Source organism: Phoca vitulina, unplaced genomic scaffold (assembly GCF_004348235.1).
Source record: "Phoca vitulina isolate PV1807 unplaced genomic scaffold, GSC_HSeal_1.0 scaffold76, whole genome shotgun sequence".
In the NCBI taxonomy this organism is placed as follows: Eukaryota; Metazoa; Chordata; class Mammalia; order Carnivora; family Phocidae; genus Phoca; species Phoca vitulina.
The window spans coordinates 3,051,777-3,069,837 of record NW_022589779.1 but is presented as its reverse complement, the minus strand read 5'-3'; the positions used below and the strand labels follow the sequence as shown (position 1 = coordinate 3,069,837).

At 33.8% G+C, this 18,061-nt stretch overlaps 1 protein-coding gene across 3 annotated transcripts in view; it reads right to left on the bottom strand.

Moving 5' to 3' along the window:
- The window catches only part of PPP1R12A (protein phosphatase 1 regulatory subunit 12A), a 143,753-nt gene that overhangs the window by 58,080 nt on the left and 67,612 nt on the right, over nt 1-18,061 (bottom strand). For all 3 annotated transcript variants that reach the window (XM_032393751.1, XM_032393752.1, XM_032393750.1), the window contains 2 exons: nt 9,298-9,457; nt 5,003-5,147 (listed from right to left, as the gene is read on the bottom strand). In XM_032393751.1, coding sequence (XP_032249642.1) covers nt 5,003-5,147; nt 9,298-9,457 — 305 coding nt within the window. The remainder of the gene's footprint in view (nt 1-5,002; nt 5,148-9,297; nt 9,458-18,061) is intronic.

Here is an 18,061-nt window from a genome sequence, read left to right as displayed (position 1 = left end):
TCTCTGCCTACTTGTGCTCTATCTCTCTGTCAAATAAATAAATAAAAATATTAAAAAACAAACAGACAAACAAACAAATCTAAAACCCTCAATTCTAGACCAACATTAGGATGTTGCCATCTACTTGGACAGGAGTTACATTTCCCAGCACTACAAAATGAAATATAAGCTACCCAATATCTGAGCTGGTTTTTCCATTGTCTGTTTATAAAATAAAAAATATGGTCTATGAAATGTATCCTAAAATACATGAAATGCTACTTTATCAAGATAGGGGAATGTATGCATGTAAAATTTACAGAATTCAAAAACACTTACATATCTGCCTTTTCTTGTTAGAAAAGCTTCCCAGCAAGAATTTAAGAACCAATCTATCCTTTCCCATTCAGTCCAGGAGAAAATGTTCTAGCTTAATAAACCTTTCCCCCTATTTCAACCTTCAGTATTAAATGCTAAGAATTAAATTCCTGAAGAATAAGTGGCTCTGAAACAAAATAATTGGCTCAAATTTTGAGGGTGCCCTTTAGATTAGAAACACATGTTAATCCATTTTGCTATATCATAGTCTCTTTGTATAATTAGTTTTATAATGTTACACATGCTACGTTATGCAAATTGTTTTCAAGATCATGTTAAGTGAAAATAACTCACTGGCTTCTTTTTAAGTATTATTTTAAGCATTTATCAACCCTTCTCATGAATGAAATACTGCACCTTAAAAATTTTTTTGAATTGTAATTAAATTTTAGCAGTGGCTAAATGCAATGGGGTTATTTTAGTGACCAAGGAATTTTCCTTTATAAGAATAAGAAACTGGATCACCTTACTAACCTTTCTTTTCACTTTCTCCCTTGATAAAGGAGTCTACTCTGCAAACAGCAGCTGACAGAGAATAAAAACTAGAGTAAAATGCAGGCTATAAGCAGAGAAAAGTTTCTAATTTCAGAAAAGCAGACCCTCAACTTAACCATGCTCATTAAACAATAGGACAGTTACGAAGGCAGCCAATTGTAAAGTTATAAACGTGACCTGGTTCTTAATTACTGTAAGGCTACTATGCTTTGTTAACGGAATGCTAACACAGTAGGGCATATAAACAGAATCACTCAACGTAACCAAGAAATAATGGAGGAGGGTACAATGCTGAGGTATGAGAAAATAAGAACTCTTTTCAATCAAGAAAACAATCTTAAAAAAAAATTACTGCTTAAAAAAATCAGTTTTCAATACATCTGTAAATTACCAGAAGCACACTAGAGCTACTGTTTAAGTCTAACCTCATAGACTCTTCATTCCTTCCTCACTTATTCTAACTGAATTGCTTTTAGAGGTGTGATCTCTCTTCATTTTCACAACAACCAGTGAAGTAGTCAGGACAAGCATTATGATTCCCATTGTACAGACGAGGAAACCTAGGCTGAGTGTATGGCATTTGCTCAAGGTCATGCAGGCAATGAAGGGAAAGCGGGAATAGAATCTAAGTCTCTACTGCTCCACTGTCTTTATAGAAAATAAGAATAAGCTCAGATAAAAGCAGGGAAAAAAAAAATCTGTGTGCCCATTAAGCAGAAGCAGTTTTGTTATTCACTTAAATCTTTGTAATAACAGCTATCAAACTAAAAAGCTGTCTACCAATCATTGTCATATTGCATTAAAAGAAAATTCCAATTAGAAAAACATCTTAGTTAATATTTAAAAAGGGACAATATTTGGGTATACTCTAGTAAAACAATTATTTTAATTAAGGAAAAAAAATAAAAATCTTGATATTTAAAGTCTGTATCACATAATTTATAATAATGAGTTAAAATGACAGCAAATGTCTTACAACAAGTTAAAGAAACAAGACCAAAATCTCTATTTTAAGAACACTTCTCCCACTTTTATGTAGAAAGGCTTTCAAATTTTCTATATGATTTGTTGCATTTTCTATATTATACATTTACCAAAATTATATTTTCTAATAGTAAAGAATTCATCTAAATCCTGAAAGTTCTGTAAGTACTCTTTGATATCATTTTTAAAAGAAATTTACTAAAAATCTTCAATCTACAAGTAATGAAGGTATCAAATGACAAGATAAATTCACTTAAGCAGGCTTACACAATAAAGACTAATTTTGATTGATATGAAGTATGACATATTTTTTTAAAATGCAGCCAATGATAACAGAAAGACTAACTCACACAGGCAAAATTATAAAATTAAAATTTTAAAAATTAAAAGTCTTGTAAAAATATCTTCCATTACTACAGAATACAGTCTCCCTCCCAACAACAACAAAAATGCTTGCATTTTGGTATACTTATGGCATAAAGGCCTTTAGAATGCTATATACATTATTTGCTTCTCACTATTAAAAGATGTCTTTAAAATCCTGATATTTTAAAAGAAAAATCCAATTTTGATAAAAATTTTAAAATCATATTTTTACAACTTATGAGTTAGTATCTGGAAAAATAAAACATGAGAAATCAAAAACTAAGAAAAATCTGGAGAGGAACTTAGCAGAATAAATTAGTCTTTTTTATTAAGAGATTTATTTATTTCAGAAAGAGAGAGCAAGGGAGAGCACATGCACACGAGTGGGGGGAGGGGCAGAGGGAGAGAATCTCAAGCAGATTTCCAGCTAAGCGCAGAGCCCAGTGCAGGGCTCGATCTCATGACCCATGAGATCATGACCTAAGCCAGGGCCAAGAGTTGGACGCTTAACTGACTGAGCCACCCAGGCGCCCCCAGAATAAATTATTCTTACTTATTTATTAGGGCTTTAAGAAAATCACTCGAGTTCTCTGATCATGTTCTCAAATCTGCGTAACTCTGATAACAACTTTGTAGGGTTGTTAAAAGGACAGCATTAGATAATATATGTGAAACAAGTTGAAAACTATAAAATTCTAAGGAACTATGAGGCATAATGCTTTTAAGATACTATAAAGATATACTGAAATGATGAAATGAGGGGATAAGATATAAAAATTTAGGATGACACAAAAAACTGCTACTATAGTAAGATAGAAACAAAAGGAGATAAAGCAAAATTATTTATATGCAGTCCTTCTCCTAGAGCATAATTATGATGAACTGTATGGCATAGGAATTAATTATAGAACAGATACAAGATAAAATAATTTTTTTCATACATACTATATATTGTCTATGAATCACTACCAAAACATAACATGTTTAAACTGGAAAATGATACAATATTTTTGGAAAACCATTTCCACTAATAAGCTTCTCTCTTCTGGTCCTTATCTGGAGGCCACTACCAATGAATGAACCAATTATCAGTACTGCCCATGTCAATGAACAAGTGGCCTTTAGGGGACACTGTTTGGGAGAGAGACAGGAATGCAGAACAGACATTAGAACATAAGAGGTATTTACTAATTTCTTCAGAAAAATTCCAACTCCTGGGGGAATTTCTACACTAAGGAGAGGAAGTATGAATTGCCAAGCTAAAATTAGCTGGCTTTTTAACTTAAAATTTTAACAGTATCAACATTTATTTGTCTTCTAATACTGATTACAAAACAGAAAACTGTTATAATAAAAAACAAAAGAGAAATCAAATTACCAAAAGTTTTGACTACAAAATTAAAGACTTTTAATACTTATATAAAAACAAACTTATACTCTCAAACATCTGGATCACTCTCAAACATTTTTTATTTTGATTTTCCTGAAGATTTTAATCACTTCTAGGACTTTAACTTGCCTGCATATTTCTTACTTAAAACACATTTATAAATACATACATGAAATGCTCCAGAAAGAGCAAAGGAGTTCAGAGGGCTTCTTTATCACTTTACGCCAGCAACTAGGACATGAATCTGCACTACTACCTCAACCTCCAAACATCCACAGGAAAATACTGGGCATATGGTATATCATATTTGTTCTCTTCCCTTTGCAGATCCCCGATTAGAAACTGCAGTTAATCAGAGTGTAATCAGCACCAGCACTTATATTGATGGACACAGGAGAATCAGACAGTGCCATCTGAATAAAGATGAGATCATTTTAGGAACCTCTGCTAAGTAATCTACTATGTTATCTTATAAAATGCAATATATAAGGGATATTCTAGGGAAGTTAAGGGTAATCAAGCTCACTAGAGGAGATGTGTTTTAAGCTCTGCAGCTGTTGGTAGATGATAAGAATCATGAACACAGAATAGGAGGAACTAATAGGAATACTGGTGACACTGGTAACTGACTGATGGTGCTTAGAAGGGAGTAAAGGAAAAAATATCTGATCTAATAAGGAATCTGATAACCTGAATCTGTTCATGATTTTATAAAAAAACACTTACATGACAGTCACTCCTTCTTTCCCTCTACCAAAGTGGATGATTTTTTTTTAATGCAAAACTAATACAATCCTTGTAATTGGTCAAACTGGGTGACAGTAAGTAAAACTTTTACCTCATAAATGGTTTTCTCATCGCAAAACTAGGACTAGATGTTGCATCTCAATTATTTTATTTGGGATAAAACTTTATGCTTTTTACTAGCCTCACATGCTGTTAAGACCCCACTATCCATGTCATTTAAAAAGCTACTATAAGCAAGCTGTTAAAAGACTATCAGCTAAAGAGAAATAGAAATATATTTCTGTATGTGTTCTAACTCAGGGTGATGGGAGAAAACATTCACAGAGAAATGCAAAATTTTCTTAATTTTTGAGTTCCCAAGTACTCAAATCTATCATGTATGGTAATATGATTACTCAAAGAGTAATACTTCTTTCTTTGAGGAACAAGGCCAAAACCACCTCACAGGTATTTGAGAAAGACTTAAACAATTAATAATAAAAATCAATAAATGGTTGATAAAATGTTGTTTTATACAGTTCATACAACTTAATACAATTATAGAATTTATATTCCAACATTTTTGAGACTTCTAAAACCTTTATTTCTAAAACTTAAATATTTAAAATACATACTGGATATTTCTAAGAATTTAAATATTTAAAATACATTTAAAAGGCCTACCACTTTGTTGACCATCTCCATATCACACAGATTGTCCACTAAAATTCGACATGCTTCCTCTTTACCCCAGTGAGCAGCAGCATGAAGAGGTGTCCAGCCATCATAATCCTTAATATTAACATCATAGCCTGCCTGTATTAAAAGTCTAAAGAAATTACAGTGAATTAGATAATCATTAATAAATCTAAAAATGAGCAAACAAAATCATTAGCTTTATACCATGCAAGTTAACAGAAATTTGTCATGTATTTCTTTTCCTAGTTCACATCTTCTCCCTTCCCAGTTCACATCTTCTCCCTTCCCTTCAATGAATTAACTAGGACAAAAGAAAATAATTTTCAGAAAACACTGGCAATGAGGATCTTGAATTACTGCCATAATAATGCATTCAGCTTTAATTAATTCCTAATGACTAATAAGTCTTATGGTTTGGTGAAACACTTATTAATTCTTGTTATTATGAATTATAGTTGAAATTTTCATAGGAAAGCCAATAATTTTTCAATGTGAACTCAAAAACTCCTGGATCAATTTGTATGTTAAACTGATTTATTGAGGGAATGTCTTCAGGTGTCCATATAACATATCATCGCAAGCTAAATATGTTCTAAAAATATACTGGGATCAAACAAATTTATTTGATAGTTTTTCTGTTGCCTTGCAGTTGAGGAACTAGTTTGTGAAAACTTTCACAAACCTTAATGATCTACCATGGGTAATTTTCATAGGAAAATGACAATCCGTTAGGAACAAAACAAAGCAAAACAAATATTCGAGGGGTCGATTCTACTTTTCTGCAGCAGTAGAAAGCAGATATTCTAATTATCAACAAAGCTAGAAAAGAGGAATACATTTTAATACAATGCAAAGAACTGTATAAATTATGTTAGTACGCCCTCCTAACTGTATATTGACATTAACCTTTATTTTATTTAGAAATTAAGCTCAGAGAGCAAAGAATAGGTCTATAAATTGCACATAGCACAGCCTCACACACACAGGCGGACAGTAAACACTTTATAACTCATGAAATCTGGTTGACCTTTACCTTACTTTCCAAGAAGTTGAGCTTGAGAAAGGCTTCTTTTTACCTACAGGAGGTGGTAGTGATAGCTAATACATAACCCTTCATTTATTTATATTTCACGAACTGATCCCCTATTTCCTAAGAATATCTAAAGCAGCCGTTTCCAATTCTGGATCCAAAACAAAACCATCTTAAGAGCTTGTTTAAAAAAAAAAAAAAATTCCCCAACTCCACCACAGTCCTATGGAATTCAGCAGCATACTGGGAGATGGGCTCTGCCAATTTATATTTTTAGTAAGTCCCGTTACCTGCCTGTAGACCAACATTTAAGAGCCTCCAATCTAAAGAACAAGCTAACAGCTGAAAGTTAAAAAAAAAAAAGTCCATTAACATATATTATCAGAAACTTTATTAAGAGTTTAATAAAGAGACAGAATACTAGAAGATATAAAAATATATAAAAGATAAAAAATATATCCCCCATTAGAAAATATGAACTATAATGTTAAATAATTTTTTTTAAAGCTTTATTTTTTTTTAAAGATTTTATTTATTTATTTGAGAGAGAGAATGAGAGAGAGAGAGAGAGAGCACAAGAGGGGGGAGAGTCAGAGGGAGAAGCGGACTCCCTGCTAAGCAAGGAGCCTGATGTGGGACTCGATCCAGGGACTTAGGATCATGACCTGAGCCGAAGGCAGTCACTTAACCAACTGAGCCACCCAGGCGCCCCATATAATGTTAATTATTCTGAGTGACAAAAATTATAAGTACTTGGGAGTCTATGTGGAGAGGCAAGACAGAAAGGTAGAAAATTTTTTTTCCCCAGTAAACACATGGCTCTCTCTATATGCCAGGCCACACAATACTCAAAATAATAAGACAGTGCTTATTATATTCAAGGAGCTTCAAATGGAGGACAAAGGTCAAGAAAACAATCAACCCTCAAAGACAGTTTCTGTGATAGAGATGCAATGGCAGTACAGAGTTGAAAAGCATGAAAATCAATTGAAAGGGGTTGTGTATGTGGGGAAAGTGATAGGGGTAACAAGTGGGGAGAAGTTACACTTGAAACCAATATCTTCTATTTATTTTTCACTTCATACATACTTTTACTTATTTTCATAAGTAATATATTTACAAAGTTCAAAAATAAAAAAGAATAAATGGCTATATAGGGAAGTCACACTCCCACTGCTGACCTTTAGCCAACCAGTTTCCCCTCCCTTATATAACTGTACTACTAAATTTGATTGGATCTTTAGAGAGATTTTATGTATATATCAGCAAATACAATTAAAAATTTTTTTTTTCTTAAAGATTTTATCTTTAAGTAACCTATACACCCAACATGGGGCTCAAAACCACAACCCTGAGACCAAGAGTTGTACGCTCCACCGACTGAGCCAGGCAGATGCCCCTAAAATTTTAAAATATAAACACAAATGATGAATATTTCTGTCCTTGTTTTTTTTTTTTAAAGTTAATACATCCTAGTGCTCCTTCTATATCTATATATAGTGTTTTAATTGCTACAAGAGTATTCACTGAAAGGAGGTATCAAATTTATTCAACATTCTCCTACTCCTATTATAAATAACGCTGTTACCACATACCTTATTTCCTGTGAGAATATCTGTAAAAAAAAATTTCTAGAGGTAGAACTAACTGCTAAGCCAAAGAATAACTGTTACTTTGATAGAATCTGTTCAATTGTCATACTTTCACCAGTAATGTAAGAGTGCCTTTTCCCCAACCTTGCCAACACAGTGTGCCAACATTTCAATCTTTGCCAATATGACAGATGAAAAATGGTAATTCATTGTAGCTTTATCTGTACTTATTATGAATAAGGTTGAACATGTTTTTTTCATAGGCTTAAGAGCCTTGAACTGAGTCAAAGGATCGAAAGGAATTTGCCTCCAAGTTGAAGAGATGGTGAATGAAGGTATCTAGACAGAAACAAAGCAGGCATTAAGACATCATGACAGAACTTCAAGTATATATATATATATATATATATATATAGTTGGAATAATGCATGCCTGAGGAGCAATGGTAGCAGCTTAGCTTAAAAGAGGATGACTTATGGTCTTATGTACTAATTTGAGGAGTTTAAAATATATCTCAATCCCCACTGAGAATCTTAATAAAGAATTTTAAGAGCCTAGATAACCTAATTACAAAGACCACTTGGAAGCTGTCTAGAAAACTATTTTACAGTGCAACTAGTACTCAAAAAATATTACCTTTACCATATGCAATTCTCTAATATTTCAATTTTTTTCTTTAAAAAAAAAAATGCTGTTGTCAAGTCACTAAGTTCATTTGTGACCTAATGGCGTCTGAAAGTTTGCTAAGTTTTGGATTAAATAGAGAAACACAGAGGACAAGAAGAGGTAATTAAAAGTTAACTGGACTATTCTAGAAGGCTTCAGTTATTGAAGTGAGCAGGGACTGAAAAAAGGAGAAAACTTGGGAATAGTTGACCCAGTTAAACTTAACTGTTTTTACTGAGAAGGTGAAATAAAGAGAATAGTTTGATATTAGAAGCTCCAGTGAAACATAACAATATAAAGGGTGCAGAAGATTTTGCTGAGGGCTAGTCTTATTTCCTTTCACATACATATAACAAAAGTTATCGACTGAATTGTGTTTTTCATATGGCTGCCAACACCTTTGCACTGCATAAGTAAAAGAAAAAAATTTATTGTGATGTAAAAGAGCTTTGTTTCAAGGAAATTTGTGGATCAATACATAGACCTATAAAGTCTCAGTTGCTTATGGCTTGATATTTATTATTATGCTAAAAGCACTCTGAGTCCCAGCGTTATGTAGTAAAAAGAAAACTGCATTTTAGATAAATTACATGTAAATGAATATTCATTAGGAATCAAGCTCTCTGAATTTGATGATTATGTTATATAGAATACTGTTCTTAGTCTCAGTAACCAGAGTTAGCCAATCTGGGAAGCTCAAAATGACTTTGTAGTAATTTACCAACCCAGATGGTAACATATAATGGTTGTCTGACACTTTGACTTAGTGGAAAATTGCAACCAAAGAAAATAATCAAAATTCAAGAGTAAAGAAAGAGCCTTAGAAATAAAGCAATAATATTCAAGGTAGTTTTCTCTTTCTCCTATAAATAGACATTAAATAACTTTTATAAACTGTTTCAAAATAATGTCTGCAGGTATCTTAAGAAAAGGAACAGGAAATAAAGAAAATAAACCAAATTAGAAAAATGACTGTGAAAAACAATACTTACTTTAAAACTTCTGTATAGCCTTTAGCAGCTGCAACGTGCAGTGCTGTCCCTCCAGATTTTGCATGCCGGACATCATTTATGTGACCACTATTTAGCCACTGTCTTGCATCTCTAAGCATTATCCGTTCTTCTTCTTTTCGAGCTGCTTCTATATCAACCCCTGATAAAATAAATATTGCTTTTATTTTTTCTTTATAGAAAATGTTCTATGTTGGGAAATAAAATTATTCAAAACATTTCAAGTTTAAATAAAAACTAAAAGTGAAATTTTATTTTTAAAAAATGGGCTGCTAATAACAAGCTGGTTCAATAACGAAATGTGGTAATACTGCAGCTATTTTATTAGCCTTCTCTACTGATTACTTAGTTTTTGCCCCACAATATTATTTTGGCTTTCTTTTTTACCTTTTCTGATAAATCCTTTTGTTTTTAAAAATTTGATTATTTCCTTAGGTATATCATCCTTTAGTTTAAAAACAAGACAAAACAAAATGTAATTAAGTCTTAAATTTCTATCTAACTGCTTTGACCAGTTCTCTGAACTCTAGCCTACTAGGTAGAAATGTTTATTGAACACTTTGACTCAGAAAATTTATGACTTTCAAATTTGCCAGACTTTCAAACAGATTCTCTACCAAACTCTTTCTTTTTCCAACATAGTACATTCTTCACTATTAGTATCAGCATTATAAATTTAATAAGTCATTTAGATGTTCATTCACTTAAAAGTATTTATTAAGCACTGAGTTAGGTTGAGATGGTAAGAGTGGGAAGAATTAAAAAAAAAAAAAAAAGGAACAGGACACTCTCTTTCTTACCTTCAAAGAACTCAAAATCTTGAGAAAAAAATTAAAGTAGAAAAGATAATCCTGAAATTTCTAAATGATCTCATGTGGTCTCATGGCTTCAACTGCTGGCTATTTAATGAACAGCATACACCACAATGCAATTATATAGTGTGTCTTACTCCAGGAACCTATGAACTTATTAAAAGTAAAGATACTGCTTTTTTATCCTGTATCCCCACTGTCTAGATGAGTACCTAATACAGAGGTAAAAGGGATCAGTAAATATATACTAACTACATGATGAATGAATACATAAGTAAAAACAATTATACACACACACACACACACACACACACACACGCACATCTTCTCAGCTAAGATCTCTCCTATAATTCATATCCACGTACCCAACTGTCTGGTCAGGATTTTTTCTTCTTTCATTCATCCATTTATCCATTCACCCACCCATTCAATATGTACTGAGTGCCTACTAGATGTCAGGCACTTCTTATAAGGTGCAATGGGTATAGAAGTGAACTTATTAGATGGCAGAAAATAATCTGTATGTGAAGAAAAATAAAGCAAGGTAAAGGGACAGAGGGTAATGATAAAAAAAAAACAACTTGTTTTATATGGTTTGGTAAAGAAAAGTCTCTTTGATAAGGTGACATTACAGCAAAAAATAGAGTGACAGTCATACTCTAATCTGGGAGGCATTTCAGGCATAGGGAAGTCCTAGTAGTAGGCTCTGAGGTAGAAGCCTGCTTGAAATGTTCTGTTTAGAAGGCCAGGGTATCTACAGAGTAGTGAGAACAATGAGCAGAGTGACACTATCTGACTTTAGCTGAAAAGTTAAGAAAAGAAACTGAGGTATCAAATTGGAGGCTATTACAATAATTCAGACAAGAGATGATAGTAGCTTAAACTAGGGTAGTAGTTAAGGTAGTAAAGAGATTAGATTCTGGATTCTTCAAGGTACACCAACAGAATTTGTTGTTAGTTTGGATGTAGGAGAAAAAGAGAAGTCACATATGAATCAAAGGTTTTCAGCCTGAGCAACTGGAAAAATTAAATTTTCAATATGAGAAATGTGAAGTTTGAGATGCCCTGACAGACATCTATTAACTGGATATCAAGTAGTCAGTTGGATATCTGAGCTTGGAGAATGGAAAAGAGTCAAGACTAGGGAAATAATATAATAAAATTATATGCCACAGGCATCTGAAACTTAACGCTAAAATCTTAATTCAATTTTCCTAGCCAGTCAGCTTGCTGCCTGTCTTGTATTTAATGTACTAGGTACCACTACTTACCCAGCAACCTGGAAGACATCCTTAACCCTTCCCTTTACCTTTATTCCCAGCCCTCATCCAATTAGTTCACAGACTCTGAATTGCCATCTCCTAGACTGTCATCTTGATGGTATCATAGTTCATCACCATCTTAGTTCATGTCCTATATCCCACACTTTAACTACTACTACTACTGGCCCTTTACTCACTCAACCTCAGTACCTTCTGATTCATTTCCTACACCAATGCCAGCCCGGTTTTTCCATATCAAAATATAATCATTCACATTTCTACATAAATTTGTCAATGGCTGCTCACCTGCTGTAAGACAAAACTCAAGCTCTTTTGTGTAGTAGACAAAGCCTTTTATATGATTTGGTCTCAATACACTTTTAACCTCTACTCTTTCTCTTATAGCATCACCCAGTGTTCTTACCATCTAGATCTCCACCAAGGTCCCCAAGTACATCATGCTTGTGTGCTGTTGTGCAAGCTATTATCTTCTACATGGTCTGTTATCCTTCCCTTGCCTAAGCAAATTACCAATTATTCAAGGCACAACTAAACCATTCAACTGAAGCTCAACTTTTAAAAAGTAGACCATAATTGAAAACATTTTTAAAATCCCCAAATTACATTAAGTACAGGTAAAGTCATCTTCAAACTAGAGACTGTTATATCTCAATATCACATCTGAAAGAAACTTGCAATAAGATTTCCCAAAAAAGGGGGCGCCTGGGTGGTGCAATCGGTTGAGTGTCCAACTCTTGGTTTCAGCTCAGGTGGTGATCTCAGGGTCGTGGGACTGAGTCGCAAGTGGGGCTCACGTTCAGTGCGGACTCAGCTTGAGATTCTCTCTTCCTCTCCCTCTGCCCCTCCCACTCGTGTTCTCTCTCTAAGTGAATAAGTGAATTAAAAAAAAAAAAAAAGATTTCCCAAAAAGACTATATACGTGTAATGAACAAAACCTATGACTGTTATTTAAAAAGTATTATCATTTCATAATGAATCAATTATATTATCAAAAACTTCCTACCAAAAGATAATCATCTCGTATTATTTAAGATGACTTCTAATGTTATTCATAAAAGAAATTATAAAGTTATAATTGTAATACATTAAATATAACTTTTTTACTAAATGATTTTTCTCAGACTGATTTATTTTCTTATGCTTTATATTTTACTGTAAGTCTTTTAAAACACAGACCTCTTTATTATCATTATGCTTTTTGTCTTTACCATCTTGAATATTCTTACTTTTATTATCTTTTACTATTCTAAATTTCCTCTGGACCTGAAATTAAAAAATATATACTTCTCACTTCTGGATTTGCCTAGTTTCATGCTATCTTTATATTTACAAAGCAATTACCTCTTTTGCCTCCAAATCATGCTCATATAAATTATATGTAAAAACAAGCAACACATGTTTAAAATTAAAGTATGTGTGAAGGGAAATTTCTTATGCTTAAGAAAATCCAGTTAGAAAGAAAAACTTACTTTCATATTTTAAAAAAATTTAAATGCTACTGATTAGTTATAGGCCCTGCTTTAGTTAATTAAAATCTAGAAGAAAAAAAAAACCCTTACTGTACTACGTATTACAATACTTTTTTTCTAGTTCCACTGTTTTAACCAGCTAGTGACCTTGAGAAAGCCGTAACTTCTTTGAATATTAGTATAATGGACTAAGAACAATGAAATTGAACCTAGACTGCTGGGTTTCAATCCCTCATCTGCCACTTATTAGCTCTATTATTTTGGGCAAGATAACTTAAATCTGTGCTAATATTCAGTTTATTTGTAAAACACTTATTTGTAAAAAAAGGGTAATGAAAGCACCTATCCCCTACGGTTGTTGTGAGGATTAAATTAATTGAGATATGTGAAATGCTTAGATCAGGAGTAAGCACCAAGGTATTAACTATCACTATCAGCTCTAAATGCCTATGATTCTGCTTCTCCTTTCTTGTTTTATGGTCTAACAGACAGAAAATTCTATAATGCATTTAATTGGTCCTTAGCCTACCTATTACAATTGCAAGGTTTTAAATAATGAAAACAATAGATATCAAAACTAAATTGGGTATAATAAAGTGATTAGATTATTTAACATCCGTTACTACTATTGAAAAACAGTAAATATAAGATTGAAATGTAGCCAAATCTCTTGGTGAGAAAAAATAAGAATAAACTGGAGTTTGGTCACAGCTAGGAGATACATAGATTGACTTGTGTCCCAAGCTAAATAAAGGCAATTGCACTAAAATACAAGCCAGAAATACTTTAAGCTAAGGCTCAATCGTTACTACTTTTGTTTTGTTTTTAAGTAAATTCTACACCCAATGTGAGGCTTGAACTCACAACCCTGAGATCAAGAGTTTCATGCTCTACCAAATGAGCCAGTGGGGCGCTCCAAATCATTGCTAGTTTCAAAGGCAATTTACTTAAGCATAACTAGTTATTGACCAAATATATTATTAAGAAATTAGAGCTGAAAGAACTGAAGAATTTTAAAATATTAAATAAAAACGTTCATATCAGAATAAATAATTTTAGAAATCACTACAAGAGGTATATTGAAGGTGCTCTTTTTATAATTATTAAAATCTATTAGAAATATCCCTATGATTTGTTTCTCTGGAACAAAGTTATGCTATATAAGTTCATGTATTCCCATTATATGAATAAACTGAATACCATAAAGTATTTTCTAGGAGACATTCTTAATAAAATACAGTATGGTACAATGATGAAGAGTGTGGGCTCAAGAGATCTATCACACTATTTGGGACTGAACTGCAGTACTATTTCCTACCTGTATGATCTTGGGTAAATCCCTGATTCTCAATTTGCCATCTGTAAAATGAGGGTAATAGTAGTAGTAATCTCTTAGCATTGTTGTGAGGATAAAATGAAAGGAGGCACTTAAAACCAATTGGCTCAATGCGTGGCATACATTGTCAGCATTTAGTAAGAGTTAACTACTATTATTAGTATTAGCTTTTCACTTTTCAGTTCCAAGGTCATCTCATCTATTTCTCAGAACTCCCCCTCATCTATTATTATTCTCCCAGATTTACATTTTCCATTGTGACATCTCCTAAGTTCCAACAATGTACCAAATATTGTTAATGTGAATGTCCTTTAGCTACCACAAACTCAATAGATCCCAAAACAAACTCATTTACTCCCTAAATCTGTTCCTACTTCAGCCCATATTTTCCCATATGAATTTAGCCATCATTAATTCTTTTCTTTTTAATTTATTTATTTGTTCAACAGAGAGAGAGAGAGCACAAGCAGGGGGTGTTTCAGAGGGAGAGAAGCAGGCTCCCAGCTGAGCATGGAGCCCGACATGGGGCTTGATCCCAGGATCCCAGAATCATGACCCGAGCCAAAGGCAGACGCTTAACCAACCAAGTCACCCAGGCACCCCAATTCTTTTTTTTTTTAAGATTTTATTTATTTATTCATTTGAGACAGAGACAAAGAGAACATGAGTTGGAGGGGGGAAGGCAGAGGGAGAGGGACAAGCAGGCTCCCCGCTGAGCGTGGAGCCCAATGCAGAGCCGGATGCCAGGCGTGGGGCTTGATGCGGGGTTCAAGGCTCTATGCGGGGCTTGACCCCAAGATCCTGAGATCATGAGCTGAGCTGAAGTCAGATGATTAACCAATTGAGCCACCCAGGCACCCCAGCCATCATTAATTCTTAAACTGGAAACTTAAGGAGGCAAATAGTTGGTCTCAATTTTTCCTTTATCTCCACATTCAATTATTCATCCAAGTGTTTTAATTTTACCTTAATACTTCCTCAAGACAGCCCTGCTCTTTTCTATCTTAAATGTAATTGTTTTGTCCTTATCTTTCAGCTGGAATAATTTAAGAGCCTTCCTCAAGGAAGATATGCCACCGTGTAATCCCCATTTTAAATCATCCTCCAAACTGCCATCAGCTGTTACTACTAAAGACCAAATCCAATCAAGTCCATTTCCTGCTTGGAGATCCTTGCTGCATCTAGTATCTACAAAATGGATGTCCTTCACCATCTGGCTCCAGCCTAATTTTTTCAGGTCTCACGCTCCTACTAATTTTGTCTTGACTTTGCATTTCGATTACAATTCTAATGAGTTCTCCGCATATGCTATGTCTCCTATGCTATGTTTCTTTGCACATGCTGATACACCCTTGCCTGATAGGCCTTTTTTGTCCACCACCTCCTTTCTCTGCTAAGCAAACTCATTCTCAAATGTCATCATTCTGAAACTTTTACTGACTATTGGAAGCAGTTAGTCATAGCTTTTCTGTTCTTCCACAACCTTCTGTTCCTATCTATATTTTAGCACATAGCACACTGCATTGTTAAGCTCTGTTTATATATATCTGCCACTTCTGATATGCTGTGAAATCCTGAAGAATAAAGATTGTCTTCTTTCTTCCTTTCTGTCTTTTCCATACCCAGCACCTGGAGCATTTGCTGGCATATTAACCAATACTGAACGAATCATTACAATTAAAATCAGTCTTGCAAAAAGCTTCCTTTATATACAAGGAAACCAAAGGCAAGAAGTTTTCAGTACATCTCCATGCCCTTCCTAGCACATGATAATTGCTAATATTAGGCAGTATAAAAAGATTTATTTTAACTAGTGTTTAACAGGAAATGGTTAGCTATCTAGGCTTTCATCAGAGCAAGATATGGGCAGGTAAGGCAGTCTTCTTTCTAGGTTGTGATGCCTTATATCTATTTTCCAGTTTCCTCAAGCCTTGACTATCCTATTACTCCAAAATGCCTGCCTAGAACATTCCTGTTAAAAGCTCTTCTGTGTACTTATCCAAGCCCCAGTTTTTAACTACTTTTCTAATGTATGCCCTGTTTCTCCTGGGCTTCAGGGACCTTCTAACTACCTGTTACAATGTCTCAACTCTGTTTAGGCACTAAAATATCTTCTCAGCTTCAGTGTCTTAAGATTATTATTATTATTTTTATTTTTGAGAGAGAGAGAAAGAGAGAGTGCACACATATTTGGAGGGGGGACGGGCAGTGGGGGGGAGGGAGAGAGAGAATCTTAAGCAGACTCCAAGCTCAGCATGGAGCCCTGACGTGGGGCTCGAACTCACGACCCTGAGATCATGACCTGAGCCGAAATCAGGAGTCGGACACTTAACCAAATGAGCCACCCGGGCGCCCCTTAAGATTTTTTTTAAAACATTTAGGGTCATTATGAATTTTCCTAATCCCAGGAATAAAAATCTCTTTTCAAGGTACTAACTTAGCTTCTACTCCTTTGCTTCGATTTCATGATCAACCATACTTCAGTAAGTGCCTACCTTCTAAAACAATATCCCATACCTTTCCTTTATCTTTTAACACCTTAGTAAAACAGTTCTCTTCTGATAATACTCATTTAATCACTGCCTAAACATAATGGAATATAGTGGAAATCATACAGAATAATTTTATTTATTTATACATATTAATTTTAATTATTAATTTTTAATTGTGGTAAAGTACACATAACATAAAATTTATCATCTTAACATTTTTAAGTATGCATTTCAGTAGTGCTAAGTACATTTACATTGTTGTGCAACCCATCTCTAGAAGTCTTTTCATCTTGCAAAACTGAAATGCTACACCCATTAAACAAAAACCCCCATTCCCATCTCCTGACAGCCATCATTATACTTACTTTCTCTATTAATCTGACTCCTGAATTACTTCATGTAAGTGGAATCATATAGTATTTGTCTTTTTGTGACTGTCTTATTTTGTTTACCATCATGTCCCCAAGGTTCATCCATGCTACAGTATGTGTCAGAATTTCCTTTTTAATGCTGAATTAATAGTCCATTGTATGTACATACCACATTTTGTTTATTCACTCATCCACTGACAGACATTTGGTTTACCTCCATCTTTTGCTTATGTGAATAACGCTGTTATAAACATGGGTGTACAAGTATCTTTTTGAAACCTTCCTTTTAACTTTTTGAGTATGTACCCCCAAAAAAGAATTGCTAGACACATAAAACATAAATATGTATTATATATATATCTCAAGATACAATTCATATACATTTATAATATACAGTTCAGTGGTTTTTAGTATATTTGCAGTTGTGAAACTATTATTACCACCATCAGTTTAGAACACTCATTTCTCCTAAACAAAACTCTACCCATAAACAATTACTCCTCATCTATAAACTGATCTCTCTCAAATTTATATCTCCAGCCTGTACCTGGAGATTCAGATTCAACTGCTTAACTATCTAATCAGCAAAACAAACTTGACATATCTGAAAATAAATCCCTGAACTTTCCCCACAAAACCTACTTTTCCCACAATATTCATATCTCATTTACACCTTCTTTCTTGCATACCCTACACTTAATCACTCAATAATTCTCTTGAACAAACCTTCAAAATATATCTAAAATCCAACCTTTTCTCATCACTTTGTCCACCACCACCTATTTCTGCCCTTACTTTCCTACAATCTATTCTCAACACAACAGCCATAGAGATCCTTTCTAAAGTAAGTCGGATCATGTCACTCCTCTACCTCAATTCCTCCACTGGCTCCCTACTTCTCTCTGCCTAAAAGCCAAAGTCGTTCCAACGGCCCACAAGGCCTTGATGTGGTATGGTTCACTGTTAACCTCTGTGACATCATC